The following is a 19,114-nucleotide window of genomic DNA, read 5'->3' on the forward strand; positions in this document are numbered from 1 at the left end:
CAAATGTCTTTTATTTATATGTTTTAAAAAGAACACATAAATGAAAGGCATTGTTATTTACAATGCCATTAGCTCAAACTCTCCTAAATGCGAGACCTATTGCATTGCAAATGCTTGTTAATGCTTGTTTTTTTACCAAAGACAATATTTCACAAGACGAAACCTATTGGCTTTGCCAATGCTTGTTCTGTTTTTAAAACCTGTACTTGCTTGAGTGGTCGCGGTTTGAGAACTACAGCGATGATTGGTCCCATCAATCCCAGTTACGTTAAAGGAATGATTGGCTGCTGCCGCTTGTCATACGTTTTCTTCATTGCGTGCCGAGCGCTGATTTGGTATTATTTTTCCTTACCGAAATGCACTGCTCCAGCGAGTAGTGATTGGGTGACGAATTTGCTCCAACTACTCGCTTTAATTGTGTCATCTGACAGCATGCACAGTCTCCTGGTGACGTCTGACGTGTTCGTTAAGTTGATTGGGTAGCAGGGTTTGTTTCCTACTGACAGGGGTGGTTACTGATCATTGGCTAGACCCCCACTTCCGCCTGTCTGTTGGCAGTGATTGGTCGTCGCTTTTTCTGATCCTTCTTCCTGTTCCCGGAGCGGTGACGAGCCCCTGCCCTGCTGGAAATGGAGCTGCTTGGCCGGTTGTGTGTGCTGCTGCTGTGCTCGCTCAGCGGAGCATTGGCTCGAGGCAGGACCCTGGTGCTGCTGGAGAGCGGGAGTCTGCGAGATTCGCACTCACTCTTCTTCAGGAGCCTGCAGGGTGAGAGGAGTGGGGCTGCAGAGTTGGGAGGGGTTATCGGAATACTCAGTATCACAGGTTCGAGTCTTAAGTGGCTCCTTGAACATAGTAGAAGAAGCCTATTATAAAACCCACTTTTATTTCAAGGTCGGTTACAATAATGTAGTTAGTGTGTGTGTGTCTGACTTGGGCCCACGTGCTTGCAAGGAAATGGGCTTCCTGGACGCTGTTTGAACTGTGAATTACAGCAATAATAGGTGTGCCATAGGCCCGGGTACTTCTGCATCTGTCGCACAAATGGAAGCTACGCCCTTGGGTGGATATGCGTGCCCTGCAATATTGGTGAATTGGTTTACTAGAAAGTAAACGTTGATTGGATAGTCTTGTCTCAAACTTGCCACAGTGCTGTGGGTTTCCCTCGAAAATCAAGTCTGTCGCTAACACATCTCAAGGAAAGTCTGCAGTGGGAGTCTCTTGGTGCATTGAATAAGACAGGGCTCCAAACGGAACTCTTGATCCGTGCTTTATAGCTGACTGAACACGCGTCCCAACTGATGGAGTTTCACTAATTTGCTTTGAAGGAAATTCGGCTAATTCCGTGAAGCTTTTGTGTAAGTCTTTTTTTGGCTATTAGAATCATGATTTGACACCGGCTTCATGTATTGTTGCTTTTAATTGCCATAATAAAGTGCCGAAACAAGTTCTTGCTACTTCTGGTGCTTGTGTGTCTGATAGTGATTCTCAGTTTTGCTGAACTTGGGGCAAATACAGAGCATGCAGGTGTTCAATCAATCAGGGGTTTATAAAGCACGCTACTCGCCTGTGATGGTCCCAAGGTGCTGGGGTGGGGGAGGGGGGATTGCTCCAGATCAGTCGAAGAGCCAGGTCTTTAGGTCCTTCCTGAATGTGTGCAGGGTCGGGGAGCGTCTGATGTTCACAAGGAGCTCGTTCCAGGTCTTGGCTGCGATGTAGGAGAAAGCTCTCTCGCCTGCTCTGCTTCTGCGGATGTGCAGGACCTCTGCCAGGGCAAGGTCGGCGGAGCGGAGGTTCCTCTTGGGTACTTGGAAGGAGACAGGTATTTGGGTCTGATGTTGTTGAGGGATTTGTAGGTGTGGATGAGGAGCTTGAAGGTGGCCCTCTTCTCGACTGGGAGCCAGTGGAGGTCTCGTAGGTGTTGGGTCATGTGCTTGTGATGTGGTGTTCCGAGGACGAGTCTGGCTGTGGCGTTCTGGATGGTTTGGAGTTTGTGTAGAAGAGTTCTGTTGATTCCGGCGTATAGGGTGTTGCTGTAGTCCAGTCTGCTGGTTATGAGCGCGTGGGTGACGGTCCTTCTGCAGTCGGGGGGGGGGGAGCGGGATCCATTTGAAGGTCTTGCGGAGGATGAGCAGGCAGTTTAAGCTGGTGGAGGCGACGGCGTTGATCTGGAGGTTCATGGAGAGGGAGGAGTCAAGGATGATGCCGAGGGTCTGTAGGGGTTGGTGGCTTCCCGAGGGTGGAGGGCCACCAGGTGTTGTCCCAAGCGGAGGTACAGGGGCCTAGGATAAGGACCTCAGTTTTCTCTGAGTTGAGCTTCAAGCAACTGTCCTTCATCCAAGCTGCGATGTCCTTCATTCCTTTGTGGAAGCAGAGTCTGGTGTCTTCGGGGTTCTTTGTGAGCGAGAGGATGAGCTGGGTGTTGTCGGCGTAGGATACTATGCTGAGCCCATGCTGTCTGACGATGGCTGCGAGGGGGCCATGTAGATGTTGAGGTGTCGGGCTGAGCGATGATCCTTGGGGTACTCCGCAGTTTGTCAGTGGGTTCGGAGAGGAAGGGAGGGAGTCTGATCCTTTGGATTCTGCTGGAGAGGAAGGATTGGATCCAGTCGGGGGCGGCTCCTTGTATCCCTGCACCGTGAAGTCTGGCTGTGAGCGTTCGATGAGAGACGGTGTCGAAGGCTGCAGAGAGGTCTAGGAGGATAAGGGCCGCGGTGTGTCCCTGGTTGAGTAGTATGCGGCTGTCGTCCGTGGCGGCGAGGAGGGCGGTCTCGGTGCTGTGGTTGCTGCGGAATCCAGATTGTGAGGCGTCAAGGATGGAGTTCTCTTCGATGAAGACGGTCAGTTGGGCATTTACAAGTCTCTCGGTGACTTTGGCTGCGAAAGGGAGGAGAGAGAGATGGGCTGGTAGTTTTTCAGGTCTGTTGGGTCGGCCTTTGGCTTCTTGAGGAGGGGTTTCACCTCCGCCCGCTTCCAGTCGCTTGTGAAGACGCCGGATCTGAAGGAGATGTTGATGGTCCGTCCTAGTTCGGGTGCGATGGCGGCGGCCCTGTGGAATATGTGAGGTGCGTAGGGATCCGTTTGGGCCCCTGAGTGGGTTTTCTTCATGGTCGCGGTGATGTGTTTGATGGTGGCAGGGTTCCAGGTCGTGACAATTGGCTTGTCTGCGGTGGCAGGGTGGTGGGTGGTGGGTGGTGTCCGGCGCCAGGTCGCTGAAGTTGTCGTAGAGGGCCTGGATCTTCAGATGGAAGTAGGAGCTGAGCTTGTCACAGAGTTCCTGGGAAGGTGTGACGTCCGTGGATTCGCTGGTGGGTTTGGTGAACTGCTGTATGACGTTTAACAGTTTCTTGGCGTTGGCCGCGTTGGTCTGGACTCTGTCTCTTATGAAGGTACATTTGGTGTCCCTTATGCGCTGGTGGTATTCCTTCAGGGCGCTCCTGTTGTTGTTCTGTGCTGTTCTGTTAATTGTCGAACTCTGCTGCGTCTGTCTAGAATAGTAATGTTTAACAGCTTGGGCGTGGATTTGTAAGTCCAACCTGTTTAATCGAGTGTGGTCCTGAAGTTGTAGAGGTGACTCTAAATCTCACTTAAAGAGGTTAGCCTAAAGACCTTTTTGAAAGAATGCAAGTTGGATAGATCAGTCGGAAGATAATCAAAAGTGGAGGTGCCAGTACTTTGAATATCTCGCCACTATAGTTTGTAATTGATTTGGGTTGCATAAAGTTTGCAGGTATGGCTGGGGATACAGTAGAGATGGAAATGTCTCCAAGATGCACCATGTTGTGATTCCTGGTAATCTTTTTAGGCAACCAAGCGTTGTAGTGATGCAGACAAACTAGTACAACAGCACTGGCGAGAGTTCAACTTCTAGGCTGTATAAGAATGAAAAGTGGGTAGGCGACTGCACAGTATCAAGAATTCACTTTATGGTAAGAATCGCAGACTTGGCCTGCTTCATAAGCTGTGAAAATGGGATAGTATACAGGGGAGGGTCTAGTAATTATGGGACACAAATTGATTGTGTACTGGCCTACACTGATTAAAGTTTTACTTAATTATTTGGTCAGTGAGTAAGTTGTATCACTCACTTGACAACTGGCCATGGGACATTAGGCGTGCTTGGATTGTTCGTTAACTTGTCTCTTGTACGTGGGTGGTGTGTTTCAGTGAGTCTGCCTTTACATTTCTTTGGGTTCTGAGAGTGGAGGCACAGAACGTCTTCTGTGAAAGGATCTTCTTAGTCTAAGCCAAATCTGGCTTGGCATTCCTTCCTTAGGAAGGCTTTGTCTGACTAAATTCTTATCAGGCTATTGAATCTTTTGTGTGGACAAAATGCCAAGGGCCCAGTTGTGGGTGGTGAGACTTTCTAAGAGTCAGTGATGCACTTGTTTCTGATGTGGCACAAAGCAATATTTATTTCCCACTGATATGTTATTTTAGGAAGCAATCTAGTTGTTAGTTCATTAAAGATGTCTTTTGCGAGTGCGATTTGGTGACTGTTGAGTTTGATTATTTAGAGCGCCCTTGAGAATGCAATGGTTTATTTTAGGTTTCTCGAATTCCTATTCTTCAGGGGGACACTGCTCCAGGGAATCTTGTAGGAGTTTACTCTGGAAGCGAAGATTTCCCTTCTTGCTTAATTTGTCTTGTAAATGAATTTTAATGTTCTTTGAATCAAATTCCGATTTGATGCCTGCCATAATGCAGTCCATGGATTGCACTTGGAGGAGCAATGTAGCACGGTAAATCATGGATGTATTTGCGCATGGGATTTATAGGTAGCCATTTTGTAAAGCAGCAGTTTGCAAGTTAAACAGAAAGCTTAGAGGCCTATTTATTTAGATAATTAGGCCTCTAATAAGAATGATAAACCCCTGGGTATGAGCCTCACGCTACACACTGGTAATGGGTTCATTGTCTTTCATTCTTTGTAGATCGGGGATTCGACCTGTCCTTCAGAACAGCTGATGACCCCGGCCTGACGCTAATTAAATATGGTGAATTCCTATACGACAACCTCATCGTTTTCTCACCCTCCGTGGAAGGTATGTCGTTGAAAGTATGATTGTTTCACCCACTAACATTTAATCTGAAGTCTATAAGTAATCTGGTTGCTTTTACAGGTGTGGGTGCGCACTATTGCCGGCGCTGCCATTAACAAGTGCAAGCACAAGTTGCACACAAACAGGGTTGAGGCTGTTTAGATTGTTTGCTATGTGTAACGTATCGTATCAATACGAATGAATGTAAAAATTTAAATGGTTGTTTGGGCGTGTTGGAGGTAGCGTCCATCATTTTAGAGGGTCAATTATTGTTGAGCCTCAAGTGACCGACCTAATGACATCCCCTTAGAATTGGTCAAATAAAGTTTACTTTATCCCTGAGTGGCCCAAAAAACGGTAGTAATTCGAAGGGCCAGCGGTTGACTCTAAAGCTGCCTGACCTATCCTCAGTAGCATTGTTCTTATGATCCTTATGTGACCTCCTAAAAGCACTTTAAAACAAAAATATAATTGGTATTAAAATAGTTGATTCTTAAGCATATAAGGAAGATGGCCATCCAGCTCCATACAGAGAGCAAAGGTTGGTTGAATAGATAAAGTACTCGCTGGTATGCTTGCCCTACATAGCATGGACAATTATTTCCAGGTGAAATGGAAACGCACCTCACTCTGGTTCTGTTTACTGGTGTTGGGCTCTACAGGCGTTATCCAAATTGCTCGTTGATATTTTAAGAGCTTCTGTACTGCGGGTGTGATCATTTATCTATGCTGTCTCGTTCCCTATTACAAGACCGTCTGCAGTGCCTGCTTCAGATCATTTCAGCCAATATGATGCTGCTGTGATCTGGCTTCATACATGATGTGGTCCGGAAAGGTGGGAAACTGGCCATCACCTTTAGAGACCAGCTGAACTGCGCTCTAGAGCCGGTCAATACCTTGGCCATTGAATGAGGTGATGTGGGATGTCTTAAAATTAAAACCAGCTACATCCAACTCTGGCTGGGTTGCTAGTTTATTGCCCTCCTGGTCTTAGAAGGCAGTTCTTTTTAAACTGGGACCAGGTGCTTGAACCATTCATCTCCTGTAGTTATTTTACCATTTTAGTGGATTTCAGTCTTCATTTAGAAGAGGCGATAATGACACCGGGGCTTTCTTGGATCTTATGAACTGCTTTGGCTTCTCCCAGCAGGTGTCTGCCATCACCCATAGAGCCAGCCACATGCTGGATGGGATCTTTACCAACTTAGATTCCCTGACCGTGGAAGATTGTCTTCCATCAAGTTGGTCAGAGCATCACATGGTGCTGTTTAGAGTGCATAGGGAGATGGTGAAGAAGAGTACGGAGAGTAACTATCTGGTGCAGAAAGTGGAGTAAAATCTTGGAAAAGGAACTGGCTAAAGCTCTAGCCGAATTTCAAGTAAGATACTCAAGTGGCTTGGGATTGTTAGCTGAGAATTTTAATAATTGGGTACTGTCGGTCATAGAAGAGGTGGCTCCTGTCAGAACGAATCTTAGTGGGGATAGGAAAACTTCCGCCATGGGGTTTTCAGAAACACTTGAGAAAGACCTCCAAAGACCATGTCGAAGGCAGCAACGGAGATGGAAAATGGCACTGAATTTGGAAGAAAAAGAAAAGAACAAAGATTTAATTTGAAAATATAAAAGCACTATTTTTGAGACAAAATCTTTTTTTGCTGAAGATAAGATTTGCTATTAATATTACGAAGGAACTATTCAAGACTGTTAGCAACCTTACGTCCCCCCCCCCCCCCCCCACACCTCCCCAACACAACTGGCTCTGGAGAATTCTCAAGATTTTTGTGATAAGGTGGCAGGTTCTTTAGGGAAAAGATTATGAAATTCTGTGCTGAATTTATAGAGCCTACTGAAGACCATCAGCCTCTTCTGGGGAAAGCAATGGTCCACCTACTTACATTCGTTTAGTCCGGTTTTCACCCATGCAAAATCCTTTTAGAGCAAATCACTTTGAGATCTCTGGACGACCCCTGTGTCCAAGGTACTTGGAGAAAGTTTATACCCAGATCCTGAAGTCTGGTGTGTTTCTCCCCCCCGTCCCCCCGTCCCCCTCCCCAGTACCGAAGGGAGGTGATGGTCATCCCCTTCGAGAAAAAACCTAATGCGGATTCAAGTGATTTAAAAAAATATCCGTCCGATTTCCCTGCTGCTGGTCCCAGCTAAAATCCTGGAAAAGCACATCAACCAGGAGCCGGCTCAATTTTTCACCAACCACGAACTTCTGGACCCTTCTCAAAATGTGTTTAGGAGGAACTACAACACTGAATGTGCGCTTCTGGCGGCTGCCGATTTGATTAGTCAGTAAGGGAGATGGAACTATTTTGGTTATGCTCGATCTGTCTGCAGCCTTTGACACCATATCACTTTCGGTGCTAGTGCATAGGCTGCGACAGACTGGGCTGAGGGATGCTGTCTTAAACCTGCTGAAGTCATTTGTAATGAACAGGACTCTAACTGCCACCTACGGGGGTTTTAGGACCAAACCTTTCCAGCTTCCCTGCGGAGTTCCGCATGGTTCTTCTCTAAGTCCTTTCTAATTTAACCTATATGTCGCCCCCCCTGACGAAGCTGGTGCGTTCCTTCAGTTTCCAGATGTTGTCATATGCTGATGACACCTAAATCATTGTTTCTATCTCTGATGATTGGTAAAAGGTTGCAAACAGGTTCTGGTCTTGGATGGCCGTAGTCAGTACTTGGATTAGAAAGAATCTGCTTAAAATGAATGGGGAGAAGACTGAGATTATGGTTTTTGGGGCAGAAAATCCAATCTAGTATGACCATTAGTGGACATAAACCAGTGGTACTCTTGCTGTGGGTAAAACTTTCGGGTGAACTTGATAATTCCTTGACATTTAACGCCCAGATGAATGAAACAGTGAGTTATTTTTTTTTATTTTTTTGCATCATTAAGACCTTGAAGGAGATTCTCCCTTTTCTTCCTGAGGAGTTATGGGTGTCTGTGGTCATTGCACTTATTACATCTCGCCATGACTACTGTAATGCCCTCTATTTAAATGCTAATCAGTAGTCACTAAGCTTCAGGTCATCCAAAATGCTGCTGCCCGGCTGAACATGGGGCTGCCGAAACACATCTCGATGAGGGAGGGCTTGAGGACTCTCCATTGTTGCCAATAAGAAAGCGGGTGACTTAAAGCCTTTGCCTGGTACATAAGGCTCTTCTTCACCCACAGGGCTCATGTTATCTTACGGATGCCTTTAATTGGAATGCTCCTAGCAGACTGCTGAGATCGGTAGGACAGAGAAATGAGACAGTCTAGAGGTTACGGAAAGCGATGTGGGCGGAACAAGCCTACACAGTGGGAGCTGCCATGTTGTGGAACTCTCTCCCTGAAAAGATTAGGAGTTTGGAATCTTATGCCACTTTCCGCAAGGGGGCGAAAACCTGGATATTTCTATAATTCTATGGCCTGGGTGACACCCTGGTTTGTTTGGCTGCATTTTCCCTGTCAGGGCTGTTCCCTTCTTTCTGGTGCCTGATCTGGCGACAGCGCTTCGCTGCCTCTTGGTTTTATGTGCTTTATAAATCTCAAAATTCAAGAGAAGAGAGGGCACTCATGGCATTGTAGGACTGGTTGCTGAATGTCATTGCACATGAATAGAACAATGGAGCAGCAGGACTGCGCAGTCCAAGCTCTCCGTGGTGTTCAGCTCAACAGAAGGTGAAACCTGCATCTTATCTTTGGATCCTTGTCTGTTCTAAACCTTTCTGACTCATTCCTATATGATGAGTGACTCATACCACAAGTACACCTCTTTGATGAGCAGAGGAGATAGTTCCCTCAAGGATCATTTCCTGTTGGACTAGTTAATAAAGTTCCTATGTGACCTTTCTCACCATAAAGTGTTCCACTCGCACACAAAGGGACACCTCTGTAGGTCAGTTCTTTTATTCTGAGATCTCTTGTCCTTTACTGCAAGAGATACGTTTAGCCACCTCTGGAGGTGGACCTCTTCTCAAGAAAGAAGTCATGAGAAGTGAACATCTCTGCTCGGAGATCATTTGAAGGGTCTGAACACTTAAGCTTCTGACTGTTCTTTGATAAAAAGAAAGTCTTGAACATGGCAAGTGTACTCAGCAGGAACCTCTTATAAACACAAGTAGCCCTCAAGTAGTGTTTGGGATCTAGAAGGCCCTCTATTTCCTTGTCAGTGATGGTTTGAACCTTTACTCATTACTTTCCCGAGACTTAAATTAAGTTTGATACCTGCAAGGTGTTTTGTTTACAGTTGGGCTCTACAAGGAAGGTACTCTGGAGTATTCCTTTTTCCTGATCACTCGCCATACTATAGAGTGCTGTGTATGAACATTGTTTTTGCCGTTCTGGTGAGAACTGTATCCATCTGTACCAATGGCAGTCGGTGTCCTAGATCTGGCGACAGGAAGGCAGGCATTTTGTGACTGCTTGTACTAGCAATCACTTCAGTGTGTCATGGTAGTGATGAGCATTAGTATTATTCTCCTCCAAAAAACATGTTTTTACTAGAGCAACAGGCTGTTAACCATCCTTCATTCTCTGACTTCCATGGAAGCAAGTAGATTGCGCACTCTGCATCTGACACCATCAATGTGAAAGCTCTCCTGAAGTTTTCGATTGCATCTGCTAAAGGCATTACCATTTCTTTCTTTTGTTACGCTACCAAAGGATGGAGCACCTATGTACTGCAAAATGCTCATGTTCAGAAGTGCTCCCTTCCTGCAACACATGCATGTTCTTCCCTAGGGCAGAATAAGTGTGCATTCTTGGTCATGAATAAATGTCACTAATATGGCACAGCAAAAACAGTTGATGGACAGAATGCAGAACAATGTCATACATTCACCCCAGTACAGAGATCTGGACCTAAATCCATCGTTTTTTTGCTCACCACGCCATTCCAGTTTGAACCCAGCCATATGCAAATCAGTCTTGACCCTGTGCCTCATGGGAACAGTCCAGCCCGAACTGCCAAGCCAGGTTCTCCCTGGACTGGAACCAAGCATCCTAGGACCGGTTAGCAAAATAACGATGGATTAAACCCAGATCTGTGACTGGGGGTGAATGTTTTGCCAATTTGCAACATTCCGTCCATCATCTTGTGTGTTTTGCTGTTCGCCCTATGTGGGAGGGGTATGCCCAGACATGCGTCCTGTGCTCACTATGCCACTGGAGTCAAGCTATCCTGGCTGAAGAGGGGTGAAACCCCGAAACCGGTCCTAGGATGCTTGATTCCGGTCAGGGAAGACATGGCTTGGCAGTTCGGGCTGGACTATTCCCATGAGGCACAGTGGCAAGACTGATTTGCATTTGGCCATTTCTGAACTGGGGTGGCGTGGTGAGCAAAATAACGATGGATTAAACCCAGATCTGTGACTGGGGGTGAATGTTTTGCCAATGTGCAGCATTCCGTCCATCATCTTGTGTGTTTTACTAATATGGAACAGGCCTAGAAAAATAATTAAAATGTTACTAGACCTGCAGGTCTAGTAACTTGAATAATGTTCTCAACCTAACTTGATGTACTTGACCCGTAAAATGTTCTAATTTTGTCACCCTAGGCAAATATTTTATTTTGCAGAGCCACCTTTTTCTTCATTATCACATATGAGAGCACCTTCCAGTATACGAGTTCAGCATTCCTGGTGTACAAAATACCTATTTGGTTTGATTTAATATACTAAACGATTGCTCAATGCATAATCAGAATCTCCCCCACATATAGGGTACACATGACACCTGACTTGCCTCTTAGTTCAATACTAGCATTGCCATCAGGGCTGGGGTAGGAATGTTTTTCAATTCATTTTTAAGAATTCATTTTTAATAAATATATTACTAAAGCATGAGGTGGTAGTGCACAGTCATTTTACAGACAGCAAGTTTTCCATGGAATGGCCAAAAACGTTCCCACCAACATGCAGTTTTACTTATAAAACTATATAGTTTAAAAAAAAAAAGCTGTGGAAATTGGGTTTCAGCAAACCTATTTATCATTTGCACATCACCAAGTAAAGTATTCTGGTTTTTTTTCATCCTATTAAAATATTTTTTTATCACAAACTGAACAAGGGCGTTCATAACTACTGAGTTAAAAAAAAGTTTGTACAGTTCCCTTTTTACCTATTTAAATGTTAGAATAAAACAAGACATCCAACAGCCTTTCATTTCAAACTTTCTGTACAGCACATTTGTCAGTTAGTTTACTTTACAAAATCCTCGAACTTTGCAGTTGGAGAAAGAAAAGTAATTGTACATGTAAACTGACTTTTGACCTCTCTCTGAACACAGAATAAATGTGATAAGATGGAGTCTTAATTTTGTGAGTGAACAGAACACCTGTTTGTCAGGCCCTAAATATAGCTCACCCTGATAAAATCTGACTGTCCATAGTGAGTGGGCGAGTAGATTTGATTAGGCCTGTGGAAGGTAACACACAGTTTTTCTCTAAACATCTCTCTCAAGATTAATAGTGTCTAGTGTTTGGCAACGACACCAGAATCCTTATCCAGTATTTAGGAAAAACATATGAGAAAAAACATAAACAGAGGGAAGTGAAACGAACCATTTAAGTTGCCAGTGATTCTGATAATTCTAGAATGGACTGGACCCTCACGAACCAAGTTTTGACCACCCCATCCACCCTCCTAGGCTATAGGTAACATAGCAAGAGTGTTACTCCTTTTTGCACCGCTTCCTCTTAGAAAACAATTTACCTAATTGCATTTTTGAATGGTTTCAATGGAGGGCGTAACTCATTTTAACACATTGAGAACATGGAATTGCTGTTCAAAACAAGCATTGGAAAAGCCAATAGGTCTCACCTTTAAAAAGGCTGAGATTTGGCTCTGCCACGGTTTGTTTACAATGCATTAGAGTGGTTCCGTATGTACTTGTCTCATACTGTACATCTAGATTCTTTGTGTTAAAACGTATATGCATGCTGTGTATGTGTGCTATGTGGATATATGCGTTTGTTACTGTATGTTAGAGTACTTCAGCTCAGTGCTGGCCTGATAGTATCAGGCGTGGGTTTGGGCTGAGAAGAGTCCACAGATATTTCAGTGTGTGAAGCTATAAATCTGTAAATGTGACTCATGTATTGAAAAGATGCTTTAAAAAAAAATCTTATAAACTGCACATTTGTTGTTTCTAAGTGCTATAAAATGTACAGAGGGAAACAAATGTGGCTTGTGTTGGCTAATACTATTTTATTTGTGTTATATTGCATTTGGCTTTATATACTGCTTGACAAGGCTTTGAACCAACGGCAAGTTCTACACTTCTCTGGAACCCATTTCAAGCGGTTAATCCAGTGTTTTTTGATTATTGTTGGTTACTGATAATAGTCTTGCGCTCCTAGGGGAAATTATTCCATGCATTTGCGCCAGTTTCTTTGGTAAGATTAAATTAAATAGGAGTAAGGTGCTGTTTTGCAGTAGTCATGTTGTCATCATTCATAGTAACATGGAAAATGACTAGAGGAATTGAATGTGCGCTTCATTAACTAATTTTGGCTTTCGTTTTAAAGTATCAAAGCTTTTATATCTGGGGTTCTTTCATCATCATTTATATGAGATCCTTTGGCATATTAGTACAGTTTTACGAGTCAGTAGACATTACTTTTGTTTTTAAATATGCATTTTTGACTTCACCTCCATTTAGCATCATTTGAAACCAATGTTCTGGAGCATTCTGTTACACTTCAGGGACAACATTTACATTAGAAAGAAGTGGGAAGTCCCAAAACAGACTGACTGTTACTTTGCTAAACAGACTGTTTTTTTTGGCTACTAATGTATGCAGGTGAAAAGCGTGTGGAAAACCACATTAACTGGGAAGGAAAAAAAAAAGAATTCAAAAGAAGTTAAGACAAAAATACCCTTAATGCAATCTAGAAGTTAGACATTGCAGCATTATTTTACTCACTCTATACTTTTAGATCTATGTAGTTTTTTTTTACATAGAGAAGCTGAGCTAAAGTAGTTTTAATGTAACCATATTTGTTGTATTTTATAATCTTAACATGATGCATTTTACCTTAAACATAAAAGCCAATTACATTTGGGTATTCAATTCAATTCAAAGAATCTTTTTTTTTTTTTTTTTTTTTTTTTTGAAAAAGTTTTTATTGAACAATAATTCGGTTACAAGTGTGGGCCTACAACCACCCGGGCCGGCCGCTAGGTACATAAGGAAATATACACATATCAAGGCTGCAGTCAGTTCCCAGGGCACTGCCCCGCAGTGGCTCAAGATAGTTCTCGAAGAACAGCAAGTGTCAGTCCAACAAAAACAGAAACAAAAGGAAAAACAATAAAAACAAAAGGCGAGTTACGAGGGATACCAGTGCGGTTCAGGCTCCCCCCCGGGAAACTCCAGTCAGAACATTTGAGCAATCCGCTAAAGAGAGGAGTACCGGGAGGCCGGGGACGGAGGGGGGGGGGAAGGGGGTCAAGGGAGATGAACGTCCATATGTAGTTGTTACAAAAAGCGCCAGGAGCCGTCAAGGGTCAGGGGGACATGGCGATATCAGTGTCTACCAGGGGGGGCGTACAGATGCCTCCGCGATACGCATTCCATTGACCCCAAATTCTACCCCATGCCCCCGGCTTGCCACGGGCCACATACACTGTCTTCTCCCGAAACATACACCAGTCCATATTCTCCTTCCATACTGACACGGTGGGCGGCCGTTGAGCGCCCCAAAGTTGCGCTATATCCCTCTTGGCAATCATGTTCCCTAGGGCCGCCCACCGAGTCTGAGCCGCGTTGTAGTCATTGGGCTCCCACACATTCAGGACACAGCGACGCACCTCCGGCAGCAGCACAACCCCGGTGACCTGTCCCATAACCGTGTGGACCCGGCGCCAGTAGTCCGCCACCTCGCGGCACTCCCAAAGGATATGAAGAAAGGTGGCGTTGAGCCCGCAGCCTCGTTTACAGAGCCCGTCGTCGGAAAATCCCATCGCGACCAAGCGCGGACCCGTAACATACACCCGGTGGAGAATCTTGAGCTGTACCAACCGGAGACGAGCCGGAATGGCAACCTCCTTGGGGGACGACAGTGCAGACTGCCAGTCTTCGTCGTCCAATTCGACCCCATCCCCAGTCCAAGCCTCCCGAAGGCGCACCAGGAGATCCGCCCGGTGATTAATCAATTTTTTATAAATTAAAGAAATAGTACTATCAGGGACATGTCCGTCAAGTACGCGGTCCTCGAGGGGCGAGGAAACAGGGATCTTGGTCCCCTCCCCGAAGACCGAGAGCAGGGCGTGTCGAACCTGGGCGTAGCGGAAGAACTCCCTGTCGGTCAGCTCGTATTCGGCCTGGAGCACCGCGAAAGTCTTGACCGCGCCCTTGTGCCACAGGTCTCCCACTGTGCTAATACCAATCGTGTCCCACTGGTCAAACCCCTTGGTGGTCCACAAGCTGCCGAGGCGGTCGGAGGCAAACAAGGGAGTAGCACATGTCATTCGCTCACTCCAGCCCATGGCCGCAGTGGCAGCCCTCCAGGTCCGCACAGCAATCTTAGTAGGACCCGTAAGGGTCCGGTCAGCCAGGCGGGAATAAAGTGCCCTGTTGTAGTTCCCGCCGGGAAGCAGGAACTTGTCCATCTCATACGCCGGATTCAAGCCGGGCGCATACGTGGCATGGTTAATGGCAGATAGCTGCGAGGCCCAATAGTACCTGCGAATGTCAGGAAGCGCGATGCCCCCGTCATACCAGGGGAGAGTGAGCTTGGCAAGAGCAATACGCGCCCGGCCGTTCCACACCAGTCTCCTCTGCAGGCTCTCCACCTCCCGAAAGTAGGCCACTGGGATAACGTCGAAGGAGTTCTGGAGTGCATAGAGGAACCTGGGAAGGGACATCATTTTAAACAGCACGGCCCGACCCAGCGGGGACAGGGGCAGCCTGCACCACCGGGCCGTGTCCTCACGCAGTCGCCGAAGTGGACGCAGAAGATTCTGCTCGTAGCGAGCCACCGGGTCCAGCGAAACGTATATCCCCAGGTACTTAAAGCCGCTCAGAGATATTTGAATCGGGAGCCGAGGCGGCAGGAGAGGAGGACCACCAGCGATGGGATAAACGCAGGATTTAGACCAATTGATCGTGAGACCCGAATTGTTCCCAAAGGAGGTCAGAACGTCAAAGAGGACGTTGAGTGACTGCCGCGGTGAGGTGAGATACAGGAGAATGTCGTCCGCATACAGCGAGACCCGATCTTCAAAGCCCGGGCCCCACCGGATCCCTCTAAGCGAGGGCTCCCAACGGAGCCAGGCAGCGAGTGGCTCCAGGGCGAGAGCAAAAAGCAACGGGGACAACGGGCACCCCTGCCTCGTGCCCCTGCCGAGGGCAAAGGGCCGAGAGACCCGCCCATTCACCACCACTTGAGCCATGGGTCCCGTGTAAAGGAGCCTCACCCAGCCAATAAATCCCTCTCCAAAGCCGAATTTATCCAAGACGGCCCAGAGGAATGGCCACTCAATAGTGTCAAATGCCATCGTGGCATCCAAAGAAACCAGCACGGCCGGTTCGGTGAGGAGCTCCGCCCTGGCGAGGACCCCGTGCAGACGCCGCAAGTTAAGAGCGGTGTTGCGGTGCGGGATAAAGCCGCATTGGTCCGGATGAATAAGGTCGCACACGACACTCAACAATCGATTGGCCAGGACTTTCGCCAGGATTTTAGGCTCCGCATTGAGCAGTGAAATAGGCCGGTAAGAGGTACAGCGGTCACGCGGCTTGCCCTCCTTGGGGAGAACGACTATAGTGGCCAAGCGCTGGTCGGCCGGGAGGGAACCCGCCGCAAGAGAGTCGCGGAACATGCGGCTGAGGAAGGGCGCAAGCTTATCAGGACGCAATTTGTATAGTTCAATGGGCAGACCATTGGGACCCATAGCCTTGCCCGAGCGAAGGGAACGAATCGCGGTCGCTATTTCATCCGACGATAAGGGGGCGTCCAGCCGCTCCCGGTCCTCAACGGACAGGCCGGGCAGAGCAATATCTCTCAGTAGGAGGCGAGAGTCATCCTCGTCCCTGTCAGTCACCGGGGAGTACACCGCCCGGAGGTGGTCAGCGAAGCATTCCACAATCTCATCCGGCTCAGTCACACACGCACCATCCGCAGCACGCAACTCGGGGACCACACGATGCACTCTCTCCTTTTTGTCCAGCCATGCAATCAACTTTCCCGCCTTGTCCCCCGCGTCATACAATCGGCCCTGCTGCTCCCTATACATAGTTTTGGCCGCGTCAGTGACCAGGGACCTATATTCGAACTGTTTCAGGCTAAGGGCATGTAGCCCGTCCGGAGTAACATTCGCCTCCAAGGCCGACTCCAGCCCCGAGATGTCAGTCTCCAGCTTCACCACCGCCTCGCTCCTAACCTTCTTGGCCACCACTATCTGGGCGAGGGCGTGTCCACGTATAACAGTTTTAAAGGCTTCCCAAAGGGACAACGCAGACGACACCGACCCCTCGTTTTCACTGAAGTATTGGTCCATGGCCTTAACCAGGCTGTCACGAATCACAGGGTCCCGCAGGTACCAGGGGTTAATGGGAGCTATCCGCCCTGCGGACCGCGACCCGGTGTCAAAGACAAGCCACAGCGGAGAATGGTCGGAGATACCACGCGCCAGGTGTCTGACCTCTCGAATCCGACCAGTCTGCGCCGCGGGCATAAGGAAGTAGTCTAACCTGGAGAGACTCCCATGCGCCCCCGAATGAAAGGTGAACTGGCACTGGGTCGGATGCATTAGTCTCCAACATCCCACCCAGCCATGACTGGGCAGCGGGGAGGGTCCTCGGTGGGTGACGATCCAGTTCACCCGAAACCACAGAATTAAAGTCCCCGCCCATGAGCAGGAGGCCGTCCGGGAGGTCAAGCAGCATTCGACCCAAGTCAGTAAAGGTGGAGTTCTGGAGGCCCGGGGGGACGTAGACTGAAACCAGGGTAAGGGGCTGCCCCTCCCACCTCCCAATCAGACACACATAGCGCCCTCTGTCATCCGAGACTATCCTCGTGATCTCCACCGGAAGGGAGGCTCGCAGGAGAATGCCCACCCCCCTGGAGCCAGTTGTGAAACCAGAATGGGCTACGAGGCGGTATCCCCCCCTGTTCATCGCATGGCAGACATTGCCGACCAAATGCGTCTCCTGGAGAAACACCACATCAGGAGTCAAACGACGCAAATATTGCAGTACAACACCCCGCTTAATGCGGTCCCCCAACCCATTGACGTTCCACGACATAAGCCTCAACCCGTCTCCCCCCATCCCCTCCAATGGGTCAAGAGGCCCCCAGCCCGCAGCACCGCTCCCAAATATGGATAAAAATCAATACCTCGCCCTGTAAACAAAAAACACACAACTAAACAACCCCTCTTCCCCCCCAACCCCACCCCAAGTCCAACGCCCCCCACCCTGCACCCCTGCGGGCCAAAGACCCCCCCCAACTTGCAGTGTGCCTGTCGCCCCACTAACCCCATTCTACAAAAAGACCCCGGAGGAGGAAAGGGACCCGAACCCACCCGCACCCCTCACGGGTCCTGGTAAAACACAGTATGCAAAAGAAGTAAGACCCAACTGTACAGTGCAAAACCGCAAAAGCAAGGACCAAAGGTCAGTCTAAGGGGACCCGTCACCTGCGGTGCCCCCAGAGGGCCCGGGCCGGCCACCCCCGTCCGGCAGCGAGTCCAGCCAGTCACTTGCGGCCACAGGAGTGTCAAAAAAGGCTGTCCGCTCTCCATGCTCCACTCGAAGTTTCGCCGGGTAGAGCATCGAATACTTCAGGCCTAGCTCGCGGAGACGGCGCTTCACCCCCTGGAATCCCATCCGCTGTTTCTGGACCAGTTGCGTGAAGTCCGGGTAAAAGTTGATGGTCGAGTTCTCGTAGCGGACCGGGCCACGGGTCCGTGAAGCCTGCAGAATAGCATCGCGGTCCCTGTAGTGGAACAGTTTAGCCACGATAGGCCTCGGGAGGGCCCCCGGCCGCGGCCGGCCGCCCGGAACTCGATGGGCCCGCTCCACAGCGAAGAATTTGCTTAGGCCAACCGGGGACAACTGTTGCAGGATAAGTTCCTCGACCACGAGGTCCACCGGGCGGCTGTCGGAGGACTCCGGTACCCCAATGATGCGGATATTGTTGCGTCGGGGCCCGTCCCTCGAAGTCCTCAAGCCGCCGGGCCATATGGTCGTTGACCACTCTAATGTCCCCAAGCGCGGCCCGCAGATCCGACACCTCCGCACCCAGGGTGGAGGTCCGTGTATCAAGGGCCTGGACCTTCTCGTTGGTTTTAGAGAGGTCGGCCCGAATCAGGGTGACGTCGATCGCGACAGTGTCGATCTTACGGGCCAGGGCCTCATATTGCGTCGCGATAGTTTCCCTGATGCCCTCGATGGCACCCATAATGTCCTGTAGGGAAGGTTCCGCAGCGACGGTCGTGCCTCCCCCCGCAGCATCCGGGGAAAGGCCAGCAGCGCCAGGGGACCCCCTGCCCTGGGTATAGCGGTCCATGTTGTTGCTCTGGACCGCTCCCCCGCGCAGTGAAGCCTTGGTCTTGCGCCCCTCCGGACCCCCTTTGCCCGCCATGTGAGCGCAGTCACTCAATGGGACCTCCGATCAAGGGGTGCGCGGGTGCCCGCGAAAGGACCACAAACTGTCGGTGTAGGGGTCGGAGGCGTCAGACCCGCCAGTAGCAGATGGAAGCAAACCTCGGGCAGAGGCCCAGGAGGCACCTCGCCACCTCGAGCACGCACGCCAGCTGATCTCCTGAAGGCCAAAACCGAAACCGAAAGTGCTGAATCGGTAACTGGCACCGCGCTGAGGCCGCTGTTGTTCAATTGCAGCCCGGCCCCACGGGTCACCTTCACCCCGGCCACCTCCGTCGAGTGGGTCCCAAAAGTTCCGGCGACGATAACTCAGGATTCCCAGGTCCGATTAGAGTTTTGAAAAGAGATCTATAGTCAGCTGGTCTTCATCTCTCAGATTCCATACACCAAATCAGGATATTCTCAGGATTTATTCCGAGGAGCAGAAAGGGTCCGGGGAGCCCTGTGCTCACGCGACCATCTTGGATGCG

At 48.7% G+C, this 19,114-nt stretch overlaps 1 protein-coding gene across 1 annotated transcript in view; it reads left to right on the forward strand.

The window, feature by feature from the left end:
- The first annotated feature begins 375 nt into the window (after positions 1–375).
- DDOST (dolichyl-diphosphooligosaccharide--protein glycosyltransferase non-catalytic subunit) overlaps positions 376–19,114 on the forward strand; it is a 62,766-nt gene continuing 44,027 nt past the window's right edge. The window contains exons 1-2 of the mRNA XM_085608955.1: positions 376–765; positions 4,932–5,042. Coding sequence (XP_085465081.1) covers positions 630–765; positions 4,932–5,042 — 247 coding nt within the window. The 5' untranslated portion in view covers positions 376–629. The remainder of the gene's footprint in view (positions 766–4,931; positions 5,043–19,114) is intronic.

The sequence above is a fragment of the Triturus cristatus genome, chromosome 1_2 (genome assembly GCF_964204655.1).
Source record: "Triturus cristatus chromosome 1_2, aTriCri1.1, whole genome shotgun sequence".
NCBI lineage: Eukaryota > Metazoa > Chordata > Amphibia > Caudata > Salamandridae > Triturus > Triturus cristatus.